Source organism: Mesocricetus auratus, unplaced genomic scaffold (assembly GCF_017639785.1).
Source record: "Mesocricetus auratus isolate SY011 unplaced genomic scaffold, BCM_Maur_2.0 Super-Scaffold_100040, whole genome shotgun sequence".
In the NCBI taxonomy this organism is placed as follows: Eukaryota; Metazoa; Chordata; class Mammalia; order Rodentia; family Cricetidae; genus Mesocricetus; species Mesocricetus auratus.
This window is the reverse complement of record NW_024429217.1, coordinates 5,380,491-5,396,896: the sequence shown is the minus strand read 5'-3', so window position 1 is coordinate 5,396,896 and position 16,406 is coordinate 5,380,491. Positions and strand designations below refer to the sequence as shown.

Below are 16,406 nucleotides of genomic sequence, written 5' to 3'. Positions count from 1 at the left end.
CCTAACCAGACCTGGCTTCTCCACTCCTGAACACTGGACTCAGTCCTAACACTGGGACAGGTACAGACTGCCAGCTCGTGCAGGCTGCTCGAAACACTCTGCCTGTCCCAACTCGAATCCCTGTAAACCCACGGAGCATTCCAAGAAGGAAACTGACACAAAGACCAGACCTCCTGACAATACGAATAAAAGTGCTACTCTAGGCTGGATGCCTTGGTTAGCGGTGTGAGGCTGGGCAGAGGGTGGGGGTGGGGAGGCACATCTAGTAAATACCATATCCAGGTAAGAACCAAAGGGACTCCATTAACCCTTGAAGTGCCGTCTGCTGTTCACAGCCACTCAGATGCTCTGCCTCCTTGAACTTTACGAAATCCCTGTGCTCAGCACCTGTTCAAGCTTCTCTCCATTCTCAAGCACACTGACGTGGTTTCTCAGGTTTCCACCACCTAGAGCTGTGGTGTTCTGGGCCAGCAATGTCCTCACAGGCCTTTGTACTGGAACACCTGGTCCCCAATGTAGCACTTCAGGAGACAGAGCCTTGATTAAGGAAGTCTGTTACTAGGTCAGGCTCTGAGGGTTTACAGCCTGGTTCTACTTCCTGTTCTGTCTTTCTGCTTCCTGTGTGCAGATACAGTATGACCAGTCTGTTTCCTGACTGCTGGGCTAGTTTCATGCACCTGCAGGTGTGTGCCCCCCCCACGGGAACTGTGGGCCAAAATAAACCCTTCCTCCCTTTAGCTGAATTTGCCAGGGTATTGTATCACAGCAACTGAAAGGAACTAATGCAATACTCACCAGCAACTCCAACTATCTGAACTTTCATTACTTACCTCTAACAAGCCAGCAAAAGCCTCCGGGCCCACTGGCACGCTCTCCCTGCCTCGGGATTTTCAGCTAAAACAAGGATGGCTGGGCACAAAAGTCAGGGGCAGAGTACCAGGGCCGGATCCCTGACCCCCTCTGGTGGTTTGAATAACAATGCCGCCCCCCAAGTCCATTAGGAGGCACCACTAGGAGGCATGATCTTGGAGGAAGTGTGTCACTGGAGGTGGGCTTTGAGGTTTCAGACGCTCAAGCCAGGCCTAGTGGCTCACTGTCTCTTCCTGCTGCCTGCTGATCCAGATGCAGAGCTCCCAGCTCCTGTCCAACACCACGTCTGCCCGTGTGCCGCCATGCTTTCTGCCGTGATGACACTCAACTGTAAGTCAGCTCCAATTAAATGTGTCCTTTCTAAGAACTGCATGGTCACGGTGTCTCTTCAAGCAACAGAAACCCTAACTAAGACAGAGTTGGTACCAGGAACTGGGGAACTGCTGTGAGAGGTCAGATCATGTTCTTACAGAATGTGGACTCTGGATTAGAAAAGCATCTGAATTCTGCTAAGTGAGCCTCCATGGACAATGTTAGTGAACCATGGAAGACTGGTGCTGAGTGTGATTTGAACTGTGGGGGCCTGGCTCAACAGGCTTTAGAGGAGAAGGATGTTAGCATGATATTCGAGGAGGGATGTGGCTGCTTTCTGCCGCCCCCCAGCTAAAAATCTGCCTGAGGCTAAAGTGAAGGGTTCTGGGTTAACAGCCTTAGCTGAGGCAATTTCAAAATAGTCAGATATTGACTGTGTGGCATGGTTATTAGTGGCCAGTCTTACGCAGATTTGTAATGAAAAGGAGTAAGCTGAGCAAGGAAAAATACAACATGAAGATAGAGAGTTTCAAAGGAAAAGCTAATGCTAAATGGAATAAAGAGAATAGTGACCTCAGACTAAGACCCCGCCCAGCTAAGCTTCCAACCTGTGAAAAGGAATGAAAGAAAGCTTAGGACCCAGTGTGGTGGCGTACATCGTTAATCCAGAGGCAGGCAGATTTCAGAGTTTAAGGCTAGTCTGGTTTACAGAGTGAGTTCAAGGACAGCCACGTTTAGGCAATGAAGAAAACCATTATAAAAGAAAACCAAGGCGATGTATTTAAACAACGGGGCATGCTCCAGCCCCAGCAAGCAGCAGAACTTGGCAACTTTGGTCACATGGTTCTGAGTGTAGAGTCAAGGATACAAGAAAGGGGGTATGGAATCTCACTCCGAGGCTAAGGAAAGCAGCCGAGGCCAGGCACGTGTCAGCGGTGTCCCTACATGGAGGCCCAGAAAGGCCACTGGGAGAAACTGTGAAGGTGAAGCCTGGATTGCCTTGGAGACCCCAAGATATGGTGACACTAGACAGAGCCATGGGATGCCTGCCGAGGAAAGCTGCTAGCAGGGTGGTCCCACCCCAACAGGAAGAAGTGTGTTGCAGCCAACAAAGCTGGAAGGCGTTGGAGATCTGAAGAGTGTTTTCACATCAGACATGGAGATGCAGTTTGGAGTTTGCCCAGCTGGTTTCCAGTCTTGCTTTGGTCCATCCTCCCTTTTGGAATGGTAATGTGCATCCTGTGCCGTTGCATGTTGGAAGTATGTGATGTGCATCCTGTGCCGTTGCATGTTGGAAGTATGTGATGTGCATCCTGTGCCGTTGCATGTTGGAAGTATGTGATGTGCATCCTGTGCCGTTGCATGTTGGAAGTATGTGATGTGCATCCTGCTGCCGTTGCATGTTGGAAGTATGTGATGTGTATCCTCTGCCGTTGCATGTTGGAAGTATGTGATGTGTATCCTGTGCCGTTGTATGTTGGAAGTATGTGATCTGCTTTTTGATTTTGATTTTACACTGGGTCACAGTTAAGAGAGTACATGAATCTCAGAAGAGACTTTAAAACAGGGTTGACGCTGACAGACTCTGGGGACTCCTGAGGTGGACTGATGGCATTTCTGCTCCGAGTGCAGACGTTGGGGCTGTGCACTGAACACTGAATGCCCTGCACCCTCACCCTGCTTTTTTCTGAAGGAAGATAGAGAGCTTGTTGCATAATGTTTAAAAAAGTGGTCTTCCCAGCAAGATGGCAGCTGAGTAAGAGCCTTGGTGACAGTCTCCTGTAGCATGATAAATGAAAGACCCAGAGACAGATCCTGGGGTTTAAGCTTCAAGCTGAAGATCAGAGAAGCAAAGCAGCTGACCACTAGGTTCTTACCTCTGCCTCAGACTGAAATGCGATCCTGGTTCCACCAAACCTCAGACTGCAATCCCAGACTGCTGTGCTCTCCTCATCATGGCTGGAGAGTCCTGAGACTCAGTGTCTTCCTATCCTCAATGAAGCTGGAGAGTGAATGCCAGCTCTGAGACCCTGCTCCCGTCTTAAATACCTCTCATGAGTCCTGGGATTAAAGGCGTGTGATCCCAAGTGCTGAGATCATCTCTGTGTGAGCTGTTTCTCTTTAGGACTGGATCAATTTCATGTAGCTCAGCGTGGCCTTGAACTAACAGAGACCCATCTACCTCTTAATCTGAGTCCTAGGATTAAAGGTGTGTACCACCACTGCCTGATCTCTATAGCTGGAGGCTGACTTTGCTTTCTGAATCCTCAGAAAAGCTTTAGTAAATCATAAATAATATATCACTATAGTCTCCTACTGGCACACCAGTGAACAGCTATTCCTGTGCCTGAGTGCTAAGGAAATCAGTGGGCTAGTTTTGAAACAGTAATTACAATCAAGGTTTGTTTCTTTCGAGCTTTTGGGTGTGAAGAAAACCCATAAATCAAGACTAGTAGGTAAACCCAAAAGTAGTAAACAAGGACCAGAGCATACTACCACACGACTATAAGAGAGGAAATACAACAAAACTAGGAAATCACTTGCAAAACAGTTAGACTCAGACCCTGCCTATCAATAGTAACCTTGCATGTAAATACATCAAGTCCCCCAATGAAAAGGCTGTGACTAAATGTGGACAGAACCCCAAATCTCCATCAAGCTAAATGGTCTTTACAAAACACTAAGTTCAAGTGTGTGTGTACATGTAAACGTGAAGTAAAGGAAGACAGCATCCCCTGAAAATGGGATCTAAACGAGAGGGTAACCTCACAGGTAAAACATGTGTTGAGACAAAAGCAGTACAAATAAATGTGACCACTTCACAATGACGGGAGATTCGGTCCAGCAAGAGGAAGAAACAGTTCCCAGTACACTCGCACTCAACAGGGGAGCGCCCCTTTCCCCCCCACAGCAGAGGAAAATGCTAGGAGGCCTTGTGGAGGTAAAATTTCAACAACAGCAGTTGACAACTTTAGCATTCTGTCAGCAACAGACAGGTCACTAGTGTCTGGGTCTCAATCCAGAGGAAAGAAAGCACACATATCAAAGAGCGGCTCACAATCACCAGAAATGCAGACAACTAACAATACAGCCGCTAATGACAAAGTCAACGTGGTGTGTACCCAAACCAGAATGACAACCACCGATCATAAAAAAGACACCCTGACCATCCCGTGACACAGACGGACTGAGGATCGTGCCACCTGATATAAACCAGAAGCCACAAGAGAGGCACCACAGACGCGCGCACAAAATCTGAAGTTTGCCCTTAAAGCCAGGCCAGGTGGTGAACAGCAGCAGCTCAGCTACTCCCGAGGTACGGGAACACGATTAGGAAAAACAGGCAGACTCTGTAGCAAAAGGAGAAGGAAAACAAAACAGGTTGCAGCTCTGGCCGAGGACTGGGTTTGGGCTCAGAGCACCCACTGGGGTGGCTCACAACCACCAGCGACTCCAGACTTTGATCCCTTTGAGGATCGACACCCTCTTCTGGCCTCCATGGGCATCTGCACCAAGTAAACCATAATAAAATCAACTGACTTTTAACATGTGGATGCTGTGGTCCTTGACAGAGGGTGGAAGGGTTCAGGGAAAGGGGAGGGCATTTAGACACGGTTAGAACAGTCAGAAGTTTGCTGTTCTCACGGGAGCTCGACCATGGAGAGAGAGGAAAAAGAAAAATGCTCAGTAGGATGACTCGGTGGGCAAAGGGCTTGTCAAATTTTGCTTTCTTTTTCTTTTTTTGCAGAGTATGTTTATGAAAAATTATTCAGAGAACAATAATTAGAGAAGAATGTTAGTGTGTGGCCTAGAGACAGCCATCTAAAACATGACTTGATATTTTTAAACTATCAGCATGACATTACCGTATGGTTTTGAAAAGTCTTCATGTATATTTACAAAACCCACAAAAATCTAGGTGTCCACCTTCACAGGAATCTCTCAAAGGGCCAAGTTTTAAGCCATGTACCCTGGAACAAGGCATAAATGATTCAAATTCCTATTACTTCTCTCCACTCCTCCGCTTACACCGTCACGAAGGACTACTGGGGATGGGCTGGCTTTGAAGTGTCAGGACATTTCACGGCTGGGCCTGGGATGGACCACGAGAACACGAGTGTTACACTGATCTAAGCAGCGGATCTCCACTACTCTCTGTAACTTCCAGGTTCAGTTCTGGAACTTCAGGGAAGCTTTCTTTCCCCACGGGCTTTCCCCTTATTCTCTTGACAGCTGATGGACTGACTATCAGACGGACAGGTTAGCCGGAAAGGCGAACCCCACCACACTAATCTATAGCTGCCGTCACTGCTCGCACGCCTCAGTGGGTGGGGCGCCAGGCCTGTTTTCAGAAGGCTTCCACGCAGCGGCCATCGCCAGGCAACATACCCTACAGCCCAGCAAGGAAACAAATCCCCTGTTCGCCGAACCCGCTGTGCTCTCCTCACGTGTCCAGTTACGACCACCACGCTGAGCACGGACCTGTGCAAGGAGCTCCCAGGAGGGGACGGCCCCTCCGATGCTCTCCCACTGCAGCTGCTCAGTGGGTGTCTCAATGCTTCCTCCCGCTCCGAAACACTGGCACCAGCGTCAGCGTTTCTAAGCCTGGGCGGCTGCTCTAAAGATGATAGCCTGACATGGGCTGCAGAGAAGACTCAGGAGTCCAGGCTGCTGTGGTGGTCGGAATGGGAATGGCCCCCAAAGGCCATATATCTGAACGCTTGGTCACCAGGGAGGGGCAGTGTGTCTCTAGGGGTGGAGGTTCCAGAAGATCTCAGCTGGCTCGTCATGGATCTCTCCTCCACCCCTCCCCCCTACATATCCAGCACCTCTCCTGCCCACCGCCATGCTCCCTACACCATGATAATGGACTGAGCCTCTGGAACTGTAAGCCACCCCCAACAAATAGATTCACCTCGGTGTCTCTTCATTGCAAAATAGTGGTTAGTAAGACAAGCTCACTGTTCTTTCAGAGAACCCAAGTTCAGTTCCCAAGTCCCACACTGGATGGCTCACAGCCACCTGGGGCAGAGCTCCCGAGGGAGGATCTGACTCCCTCTCTGGCCTCTGAGGGTAACTGCATTCACGTGGCACAGACTCAGACACACAGGTAAGCAAAGCCTGCAGCGAGCTACGAAGTTCAGGTTACAAGTTAAAAAGCGATGAGCAGCCTGACTGCCAGACAATCTCCAGGGTTCAAGGATGCACACGAACCCTTCTTATAAGTGGCTGGCTGAGGAAGCGAGACCTGCCTGCTCCAACGCTGCCACTGCCCAGTCAGCTCTGCCTCACAGACAACGGAGCACAAGAGGAGGGAGTCCCTCCCCTAGCCCAATTCTTTCTCCCCTCACACAGCTCTGCCTGGTGGGTCTCTCGTCTGCTGTGAACGCCAGTGTTCAGTCTTAAATTTCTCCCTTTGAAATCATCTCCAAATGTGGAGGCTGTGTCTGATGCTGACCCAGACAATAAAACTTCTGCGCTCAGAACACCAGCCTGTGCTCCTGCCCCCACCTGCTATCCCTATCCGTCAGCAGACGGCCTGTGCGGGCTCCCACCACAGCTGCCTGCACTCACTCAATAGTTCTAATCACCAACCTTGCTCTTTGAAATGCCAATCAGATCATGGGACTGCCCGCCACCGCCTTTGAGTGGCTTCTGACTGCACTCCAATCAATCTCAAACTGCAGGGAGACTTCAGCAACTCTCTAGGACAGAGAGTTGTCCCCCTCAGGACAGCCTTCCCCTCTGGCCTTTTCTACCTTCTCACAGATCAGCACAGGACAGAGATGTCCTGCCAAGAGGCTGCTGGGTGCCCAGCATCACCTGTGGAGGCTTCACCCAGAGTGCTGTGCAGCAGGACAGTCTGACCTTGGGAAGAAGCAAGACTCAGGGCTGCTTCTTCACAGAATCTAATCATGGCAACTGCAGAAACACAAGCGCTCTGTGCTCTCTGACTGCACCCCGGTGACTCCTGGCACAGGGCTAGGAGAGCGTGCACACTTCTTCCACTCAGAACACTTGGTTACAGCTCACTGTTCCTAAAGAACTCGGTGCCAGGTCCCGCACGGGCCCTGGGATGCAGTGGTGACTGAAATCAGTACCGCCCCCTCCGGCACTGGCTTTGTAGCTGGAGTAAAGGGAGAGAGCACCTCGTGGACACAGACCAGTACAGCGCTGAAGATCAAGGACTGTTCGCTAAGGAGCGAGGCCTGAGCGTCATGTTCAGCACTCATGGGCGAATGGCGGGCAGGAAAGGCGGAGACAGGAGGGGACTGCGCTTTAGGTACCAACGACAGTCTGCCCAGAGACCCTGAGAGGGAGCCGGAGAGACTGGAGGAGGAAGAAGAGAAATAGAACCATCTGAGCTCCTGCTTTGCCAGTGCTCAGCGCTGGGGGCTGCACATGCCAACGGCCCCGTGAGACCTGTGCTGCCTCATGAGAGGGGAGACTCAGAGCGACTCCATGCCACACATACCCAACCCGCAGCCAAAGCATCCCTCCCTCTTTGTAAGTCCTCTGAAAGACAACATGGGTAGACACTAGAACCAGTGGGGACAGCGAGCAGCCCAAACAGTTCCCCAGAGCCCTGAGACCAGCCTCAGCACCCAGCACAGCCTGTTAATGTTCTTCCTTCTTTCATTCTTTCCCCGTCCTTCCTTCCCTCTCTCCCCTTCTTGGCAAAGTAGCAAAGAAACTATTCAAAGCAAAGATGCTAAAATGCATTCTCCAGTAAGGAGGGGGGTGGGGCTGTGAGCTGAAAAAACTGTATGAAAATTTTTTCCAACAACAAGAAAAAATAAAACGAAACAAAAAGAACTGCCCACTGGATCCCCCTTAGTGAGCGCTTCTGCTCCCTTAACTCCGTCAAAGGAAGTCCCAGACGATAGCTGGGGTTCCTAAGCACTCTGCACATGGCCCGGTATCAGTCCTGGCTGGCTGGCCCACTCTGACCTGCGCTATGTTTCTGCTCTGGATAAAGTCACTTTGCTTCTTTTGTAAAAAGAAACAAAACCAAGAGAGAGAGAGAGAGAGAAGGAAAGAGGGACAACGGCCACATGAGTGAGCAACTACGTTAGACGCACAGGGCCATGGGGGCTGAATTCCCAGTTTTCAAACACCGTGCCTACAGATTTCAGCTGAAAACACCAGACCAAAACAGAGAACTTTAAAATCGTGTATATATTTTGGTGTACTACATGTTTTGATCCATTGTGGAATGGCTAAATCAAGCCCCACACCTCACACATTATTCTGGTGAGCCTCACAATCTATTCTTAACAATTTTCAAGTATGAAACATTGTTATTGGGCTGGCAAGATGGCTCAGTAGGTAACGGTGTTTGCTGCCAAGTCTGACATGCCAATAATCTTTGGAGGAAGAGGCTCACTCCTGCCTCAGAGTACCTGCAAGTGGCGCTTATGCTAGTGGTTTCTCCTGCCCGGAAGGAAGGCGCTCTCCTCTGGTGTGGATAGGGCTGGCTCTCCTGTCTTCCAATCTCACCTTGACTCAGCTCACAGGTCTACCCACCCCAAAGAACCTGACCTCATGGTCAGTCTCTACCACTCACCTACTTATGTATTTTAACAGTTTATCTCTTACCACCATCTAAACCATGCAGTTCATTACTCTCTTATACTTCCTCCCCCTCCCTGATGGAACATTCATGAGGGCAAACTCAGATGTTTTATTTACTAAATGTCTCGTGCATGAAATAGCACCAAGCCAAGTGGGTAATCCAAATATTCATCTGGTGCAGTAAGTGGGCATACAGTGTATGATTATTCCACTCCACGATCTGTGAGGAGAAACCTAGGGACATTACACATTATCAGCAATCTTCAAATGCAAGCACGTGAACATGAGTGTAATTAATGCCACGAAGAACTGCACAGGTCCAGTCTGAACCGGCTTCGTAGCAGTTACAGAAACTCTTCCCATAACACTCTCTATGTAATTCCCCGCCCCTTTTAAAGTTCCGCTCTTTTACTTAAAAAAAATTTAGTTGTGTGTGTATGGGGGGGGGAGCGTGTGTGCGTACACTCACACACACACTCACACACACACTCACACACACACACACTCACACACACACACAGAGGAGAACAGGTGCCTGCTGAGGCCAAGGGCATTGTATTCTCTGGATTTGGTGACAGCTGGGTATGAGTCACCTGGTGTGGTACTGGGAATTGAACTCAGGCTCTTCCTTGATAGGAGCAACAAAAGCTTTTAACTGCTAAGCCATCTCCTATAAATAAATAAAATAAACATAAAAATAATACAGATGGAGAGTGAGGAAGGAAGAGACCTGAGGACAACCACTGGGCTCCATAGGACACAGACTCAAATGATGAATATGCCTTTAACACACACACACACACACACATACACACACACTCACACAATACACACCTACACACACACTCACACAATACACACCTACACACACTCACACAATACACACCTACACACACACTCACACAATACACACCTACACACACACATACACATACACACACTCACACAATACACACCTACACACACACTCACACAATACACACCTACACACACACTCACACAATACACACCTACACACACGCACACACATATACACCTATGCACCTATACACACCTACACACTCACACACACCTATACACCTACACACACACCTACACACACACACACACACACAATTTTCTTTCCCCCAAAAATAAGCCAACAGGAAAAAACATCCACCTAACAGTCTAATAACATATATGTAAAACATTCAACTCCTCAGTAGTAATTACTACTATACTTGCTGATAATTTATCACCCAGTTGATAAATACTAGTAAACATGGGGGCATCTTTCTAGGCCTTTTCTCCCCCATGAAAAGTTTTCTATAATTTTGCTGCATAAGCTGAAATTCAGCACAGTCATTACTATGATCACCTGACATCAGCAGGAAAGTCAGAGCTAATGAGAGCAAATCACACAAGTTTGAGATGAACCACACAGGATTCTGTGACCAGGTGGGTGGTGTCAGTCTCCAACTCCAGTACCCACGAGGCTGAGGCAGGAGGATCTTAAGTTCAAGATCAGCCTGCATCACACAGTGGACTCAGGGGAAACCTAAACCCCACTATATGACATGGTTAGACAAGGAAAAAATAACAAGACCACTCCATGAAGTAGCGCAATGACGTTAGTGCACGTAATGGCAGTAACCATGAGACTATTAAACATAAAACACTTCCGGAGTCAAGACTCAGTGTGTCGGTAAGAGCACAACATGTGTGACTGTTTCCAGTTTCTGACTAAGTCAGCACTGGGAATGAGACAGTGTCAAGATGCCCGATTATGCCACGATACCACCTTCAAGCTAGCGAGTGCAGAGCCCCAAGAAGGGCTCATGTCCCCAACTAGCGGTGTGAGGGAAGGGGCTCACTAACGGTCTCTCTGAGAAACAAGACGGCGGGCTGAACAGTCACATCCAGAGCCAGCACGGGCAGTTCAGGGGCCTTCGTTTGTTAGTGGGCCTGCAGACTCACAACGTCACAAGCCACATGCTTTCCCTCAGTGCTGAAATCCCGGTAGGTTTTTGCTTTGCTTGAGATGAAGACTGTGCCGGTCGACGAGACACAGGGTCAGCCCTCTGGGAGGAGGGGAGCCTCAACTGAGAAGACATCTCAGTCAGCCTGGCCTACAGGCAAGTCTGCAGGAAACTGTTCTTGATTAATGGTCGATGTGGAGGGCACCGCCCACTGTGGGCGCCACCCCAGGCAGGTGGTCCTGGGCCACCCCAGGCAGGTGGTTCTGGGCTGTGTAAGAAAGCAGGCTGAACAAGCCAGGAGAAGCAAGCCATTCAACAGCATTCCCCCTTGGGCTGGGCTTCAGTTCTTAACTCTTGAGTTCCTGCCCTGAGTGATGGAATGTGGCCTGAGAGCTGTAAGATGAACTAAACTGTTTCCTTGCCATGTTTTTTTGGTCATGGAATTTTATCACAGCAACTGAAAGCAAATTAGAACAGGCTTCTCACGCATTCTGGGCTGCCTTGATGTCCCTATGTGGCCGAGGACAACCCTGAACTCCTAATCTTCCTGCACGCACCTCTCAAGCGCTGGGATTACAGGCACCCAGCCTCCTGTACTTTTTTTCTCTGTTATCCACCTTTTTCCTAGACCAACAGCAACAGTCAAGTGCTAATGTCTATAGTGGGCAATACTTTACACAGGCTATGGGATTCCTGAGAGGAGCCTGGGGTTCAGGCAGGTCCTGCACCAGCCTGAATACATACACTAGTACTAGGCCAGCAGGGCTATAGCCTACACGGAAGGAAACCCGAACTTAAAACTTACCTGTCACATTAGCACTGGAGGTCAGCAGAGGCAGAGAGTCGTTTCCCCTTGGAGAGCCTACAGAAATAGAGAGATGCATTAGGAAGGCGCACTGAGGATTTGACTTGGAACACAGCATGAGCCCCTGCCCTTCAGTGAGGGGTTTGCACACTGAAGCCAACTGAGAAGTCAGAGAGGCGCCACACCATGGAAAGACAGCTTGGCCAGGGCCCTGAGGAAGAATGCGGAATGTTTCCCTTACACATGCCACCAGGCTGATGAGCAGCCCATTGTACATGCTCACAGTCAGGCCGTCTCTGCTTCCTGAGCTGCAGGGGGAGGGGAGAGAGGCTTGCATTTTTTGAAGAAGTAACTGAGCTTGAAGAAAACGAGGCCCATTTACCTCAAGCGTATCCACCATCTATCTGTGTCTGGCCGAGACCTTGAGCCTTTAAGCCCGGGGCTTGTATGCAGATGAGAGGGAGGGGAGCTCACAGCTGCAGATGGCAAGGCCTGAGCATGCCAACGGCAGGAGGAGGGGAGACAATGTCACAGGAAATTCTGCTTGTACCACTGTTGCTATGAAACATCCTGGAGCTGTCAGTGAGTTTGAGGCTGCATTGTTAGGTCTTTCACACACAACACAGGGAGCTTCCGTGACAAGCACGTGCACAGTGCTGACTATGGGCCACTCTCTGGTGACAACACAGCTTTGTCAAGGTGCCTGCAGAGACTCTGCCCCGGGAAGTGGGGACCATCCTGGAAAGGCTCTTTGTTGGCGGATGCCTCCTGATCATCTACTCACCACAAGCACCCCTAGTTTCACTCAGTAGGTCTCTCATTTTTCAGTGAAAATTACGTCTTCTAACTTTTATGCTAGTACCTTAAGGCGGGGGTGGGGGGGTTGGGAGGATCCTATGCTTCGGGTAAGCAACTTTTTAGTGATTTTTTTTTAATCCATATACAGACTACAACCCACGAGGGGCAGGAGCTCAGGTAATACTGTTAATTTTCCTGTCACAGAGACCAGCCCTAGTGAGGTGAGGCCGAGAGCCCGGCTCTAAGACACTCCTGGTGTAAAGAGAAACAAAGGTGTTTATGTTTCTGACAACCCACTTCCAACAAACTCCCTCACTCAAAGCAAACAGAAATCCAAACCAAACCTTTAAAACACAACGGAAAGTCGGCAACAACAGCTTTGCAATATTTGCTGTTAAATCTACTCCCTGTGCAAATGTCTTCCTCTGGATGGGACTATCAGTGACTGTGAGACGGAACTCAGGCAGGTCCTCGTCAATTCAGATGTGCTTGGCAGGTATGGAGTAAAGGCCAAGGACAGTAAGTGCTTATGGGGGTGGGTTCCCTTTACTTCGGCCTCCTGGACATTCTGTGGCAGGAGAACTGTTTTTGCAGTGGCAGAGTCTGAGGCCCAGAGAAAGCCACTCAGCTGTTAATGAGTCTGGGCTTGGATCGGGCTGATTTTAATCCAAAGCCTTCATAGATCTATGTCTCTCCTCTCAACATCTTCCTGACGTTACGTCACTAGCTGCTCCTTCCTCTACCAAGCCATCCTTTGGGTCCTCCCTCTTCTGGCTTCACTGTGCATTTATTAATTAATCAGTGATCTGTCCCACTGCCCAAGACACTGGGCACATCTCTGTCACGGAGGTCAGCCTCTGTACAATTGCTGCATAAGCATCAGTCACTGTCACTCCCGAGGCAGCATTTCACGGCAAGGTTTTTGATTGTTTGAACAGACATGTCCATGCTAACAGCTTCTCATCCTGCCTCCTGAGTGCTGGGATTAAAGGTGTGTGCCACCACACCCGGCAGCGTCATCATCACTATGAATTACTACTATTTTGTTTTCCTCAGGCCCTATACAGTCCTGGCTGTCCTGGCGCTATTTAGATCAAGTTGGCCTGGAACTCACAGAGCTCAACCTGCTTTTGTCTCTTGAGAGCTGGGATTAAAGGTATGTGCCACCATGCCAGGCAGAATAATATTTGAAAACCAGAAGCTCCATGGCATTATTTTCTTTCTTCCACAATATTCCCGGCAGCGCTGTGGAATGAAAACAGTGAGAGCTAACATCAGCTGATGTGACTCCGTGATGAAACGGCTGAGTCTGGGTTCCGATCTGCGGCCAAACAAGTATCACTTGTTTTAATGGAAGTAGGTTAGCTTCCTGCAAGTCTCAGATTTCTCAACTGATGGAGATGGTATATGAGGATCCCAGGAGTGATTCACAGAGCTTAATTTAGCATAGTTGTGGTGGTGGTGGGGAACACGGCAGAAAATGTACCCAGAAAATATTAGCCATGTTTCAGTATGGCTGCTAAAATCACCATGTATTGCAATGTTGCTTATACTAATTACATGTTGCATACAAAGGCTTCTAAGACAGTTACCTGTTTTTGTTTTTGGTTTGTTTTATAATTTTTAGCCAATGCTGGTCTTAAACTGAATCATCCTGCCTTGCTGGTTCCTCTTAAGTCCAGGGATTACCAGGGGGCCTGGTCCTGTTGATTACTCACTTAGGAAAACCTTTTAGCACAGTTTGAAGGTGACAGTCTATAGAACCGAACTCATTGGTTCTACCAGTTCTTGGCACTGGGGCATCCGAGCATTTCAAGTTTTTCAAACAGCACTGACCTCTCTAGCGAGACATTCACAAACAAGGTGGAGTGAAAAGTTGGACAACACAAAGTGTTATGAGAGCAAAAGCCAGAAAGGGGCCCTCCATTTTCTTCTCTGGTCAGTCAGCGACAGAAAGGGGCACTCCACTTTCCTCTCTGGCCAGTCAGCAACAGAAAGGGGCACTCCACTTTCCTCTCTGGCCAGTCAGCGACAGAAAGGGGCACTCCACTTTCCTCTCTGGCCAGTCAGCAACAGAAAGGGGCACTCCACTTTCCTCTCTGGTCAGCGAATCGTGAGAGGAAACCGATTTATTGGTACACACAAGCAGGCAGTTGGGAGAATGAAGGCCTCCTTCCATAAACATTAGCATAATATTTGCTCTAAGGCAGAACACTGGCACAATTTCACTTTTTGTTCTTTCTTTAGCCTGTCTCAGAATTAGGTCTGCAGTTACAGCTTGCCACAGGTACAAGTCAAAAGTGCAAACATAAAATGTTAGCGATTGAGGTCATGAAAACCTGTAAGCCCTGGATTTGGGAAGTAGAGCTAGAAGTTTAGCAGTTCAAGGTCATCTTCAGTTATGTAGGGAGTTCAAAGCCAGCTTGGGCTTCGGGGTTACTGGATCCTGCCTCAACAAAACAGATTGAAATTCGGCCCAACAAACAAACAAAGTTTTTTAGTTCACCAGGATTATTCCGGCAAAAGCAGGTGCTGGGCCCAAACCAAACCAAACCATCTGCTTAAGTAAACTGACATGGGCCCAAACCAAACCATCTGCTTAAGTAAACTAACAGGTTATCTCTCCATAGATGAGAACACACACACACACACTCACTCACACCGCACACCCTGATGTACAGAACTGAAAACCACAAAGCCTTTGGTCACTTAAAGCTGCTTATCCTAGTTTACTACTTCTGTAGCGACTGGACTCCAGGAGGTGATAAGGGAAAACAGAATTCTAACAAACCCAGGGTTCTTCTCAAAGTGTCCAAAAGGTCAAGGTCCCGAAGGGAAACAAAATCCCCTACACAGAAGGCTGCCAGCATCATTTTGTTCCGACCTTAGTGACGTCGTGGGCTCCGGACCACGGAGCCCCGACGGTTGCCGCGCAGGTGGCTCACAGCCCCAGCGGCCTCGGCCCGGGCAAGCGCCTCACCTGCGCGGAGGACCGCGGCGCGCGCACCCAAGGCCCCCACCCAGCCTCACCGGCCCTGGAATCAAACTTGTAGCAGCTGGAGGCAGCGCGGGTATCCGAAAACCAGAATGGTTTCCGCACCCGTCAGCGGACACGTTTCCATCCACGGCTCTTTCTTCCAGCCGCAGAACTCCGGGGGAGGGCTGGGGAGCAGGAGGGCCACCCGGGGGAACTCAACAGGCTACCGGAGGCTCGACCGGCAGGTGGCCCCGCGGGGGGGGGCCGGGAGGAACCCGCCCCCACCTCGGTTCCCGACGCCCGCGGAGCCCACGGCAGACGCCGGACGTGGAGACGCAGGCCGCCCCGGCGCGCTCCCTCCCGGCCCGCGCACTCACCCTGGAGGTCCGCACCGTCCGCCGCGGCCCCCGGCAGCGCCAGCACCTGCAGCGCGCCCAGCAGCAGCGGCAGCGGCAGCAGCAGCGCGCCCCGCGGGCCCAGCGCCATTGTTCCCCGGGGCCCCTGAGCGCCCGCGGCCACCGCTCCGCACCTGGAGCTGCCCCCCGCGCACGCGACCGCTCCGCGTCCCCTTCCGCCGCGTCCCGCTCCCCAGTAGCCGCCTCCGCCGCCGCCGGTGCCCCCACTGGCCGAATACGGCGAGGGCCCGGCAGCGATGGGGCGGGGCCGGGGCGGGGCCCGCAGAGTCAGGAGGGGCGTGGCCCACAGGAGGAGGGGCCGGGAAAGCGGCCGAACCTGAGGGGGCGTGGCTCTGAGAAGAAGGGGCGCGCCCGAGAGAGGGCGTGGTCAAAGGAGGCGGGGAGGAGCGTGACTCTTGGAATGAGGCCGAGCCTAGAAGGGGCGGGGCACTTGGAGGCGGGTGGGGGCGTGGCTTTTCTTTGCCCTCGGGCTGGCGGTTTTGTGTAGAAGTTTTTGAGTGGGGTGGAGATTCCGGTGGGGTTTGGGTGCGTGTGGTGAGCAGCGAGAAAGGGAGTCACAGGCTGGATGACTGCAGAGGAGTATGGGAAGGTCAGACTCTGTGTAAGAGCCGACACACGCAAGTTCATCACGATCTTCGTACTCCAGTCGCGCCTCCTTTTTTCCACTCGTGTGCGGAAGCAACTCCGAGAGCAGG

General features: G+C 50.5%; 1 protein-coding gene across 1 annotated transcript in view; it reads right to left on the bottom strand.

Annotated features, from left to right (window-relative positions):
• The window catches only part of Tmem123 (transmembrane protein 123), a 33,195-nt gene extending 17,124 nt beyond the window's left edge, over positions 1–16,071 (bottom strand). The window contains exons 1-2 of the mRNA XM_040734724.1: positions 15,673–16,071; positions 11,521–11,577 (exon numbers count right to left, since the gene is read on the bottom strand). Of these exons, the coding sequence (XP_040590658.1) occupies positions 11,521–11,577; positions 15,673–15,781 (166 nt within the window). The 5' untranslated portion in view covers positions 15,782–16,071. The remainder of the gene's footprint in view (positions 1–11,520; positions 11,578–15,672) is intronic.
• Positions 16,072–16,406: the final 335 nt, after the last annotated feature.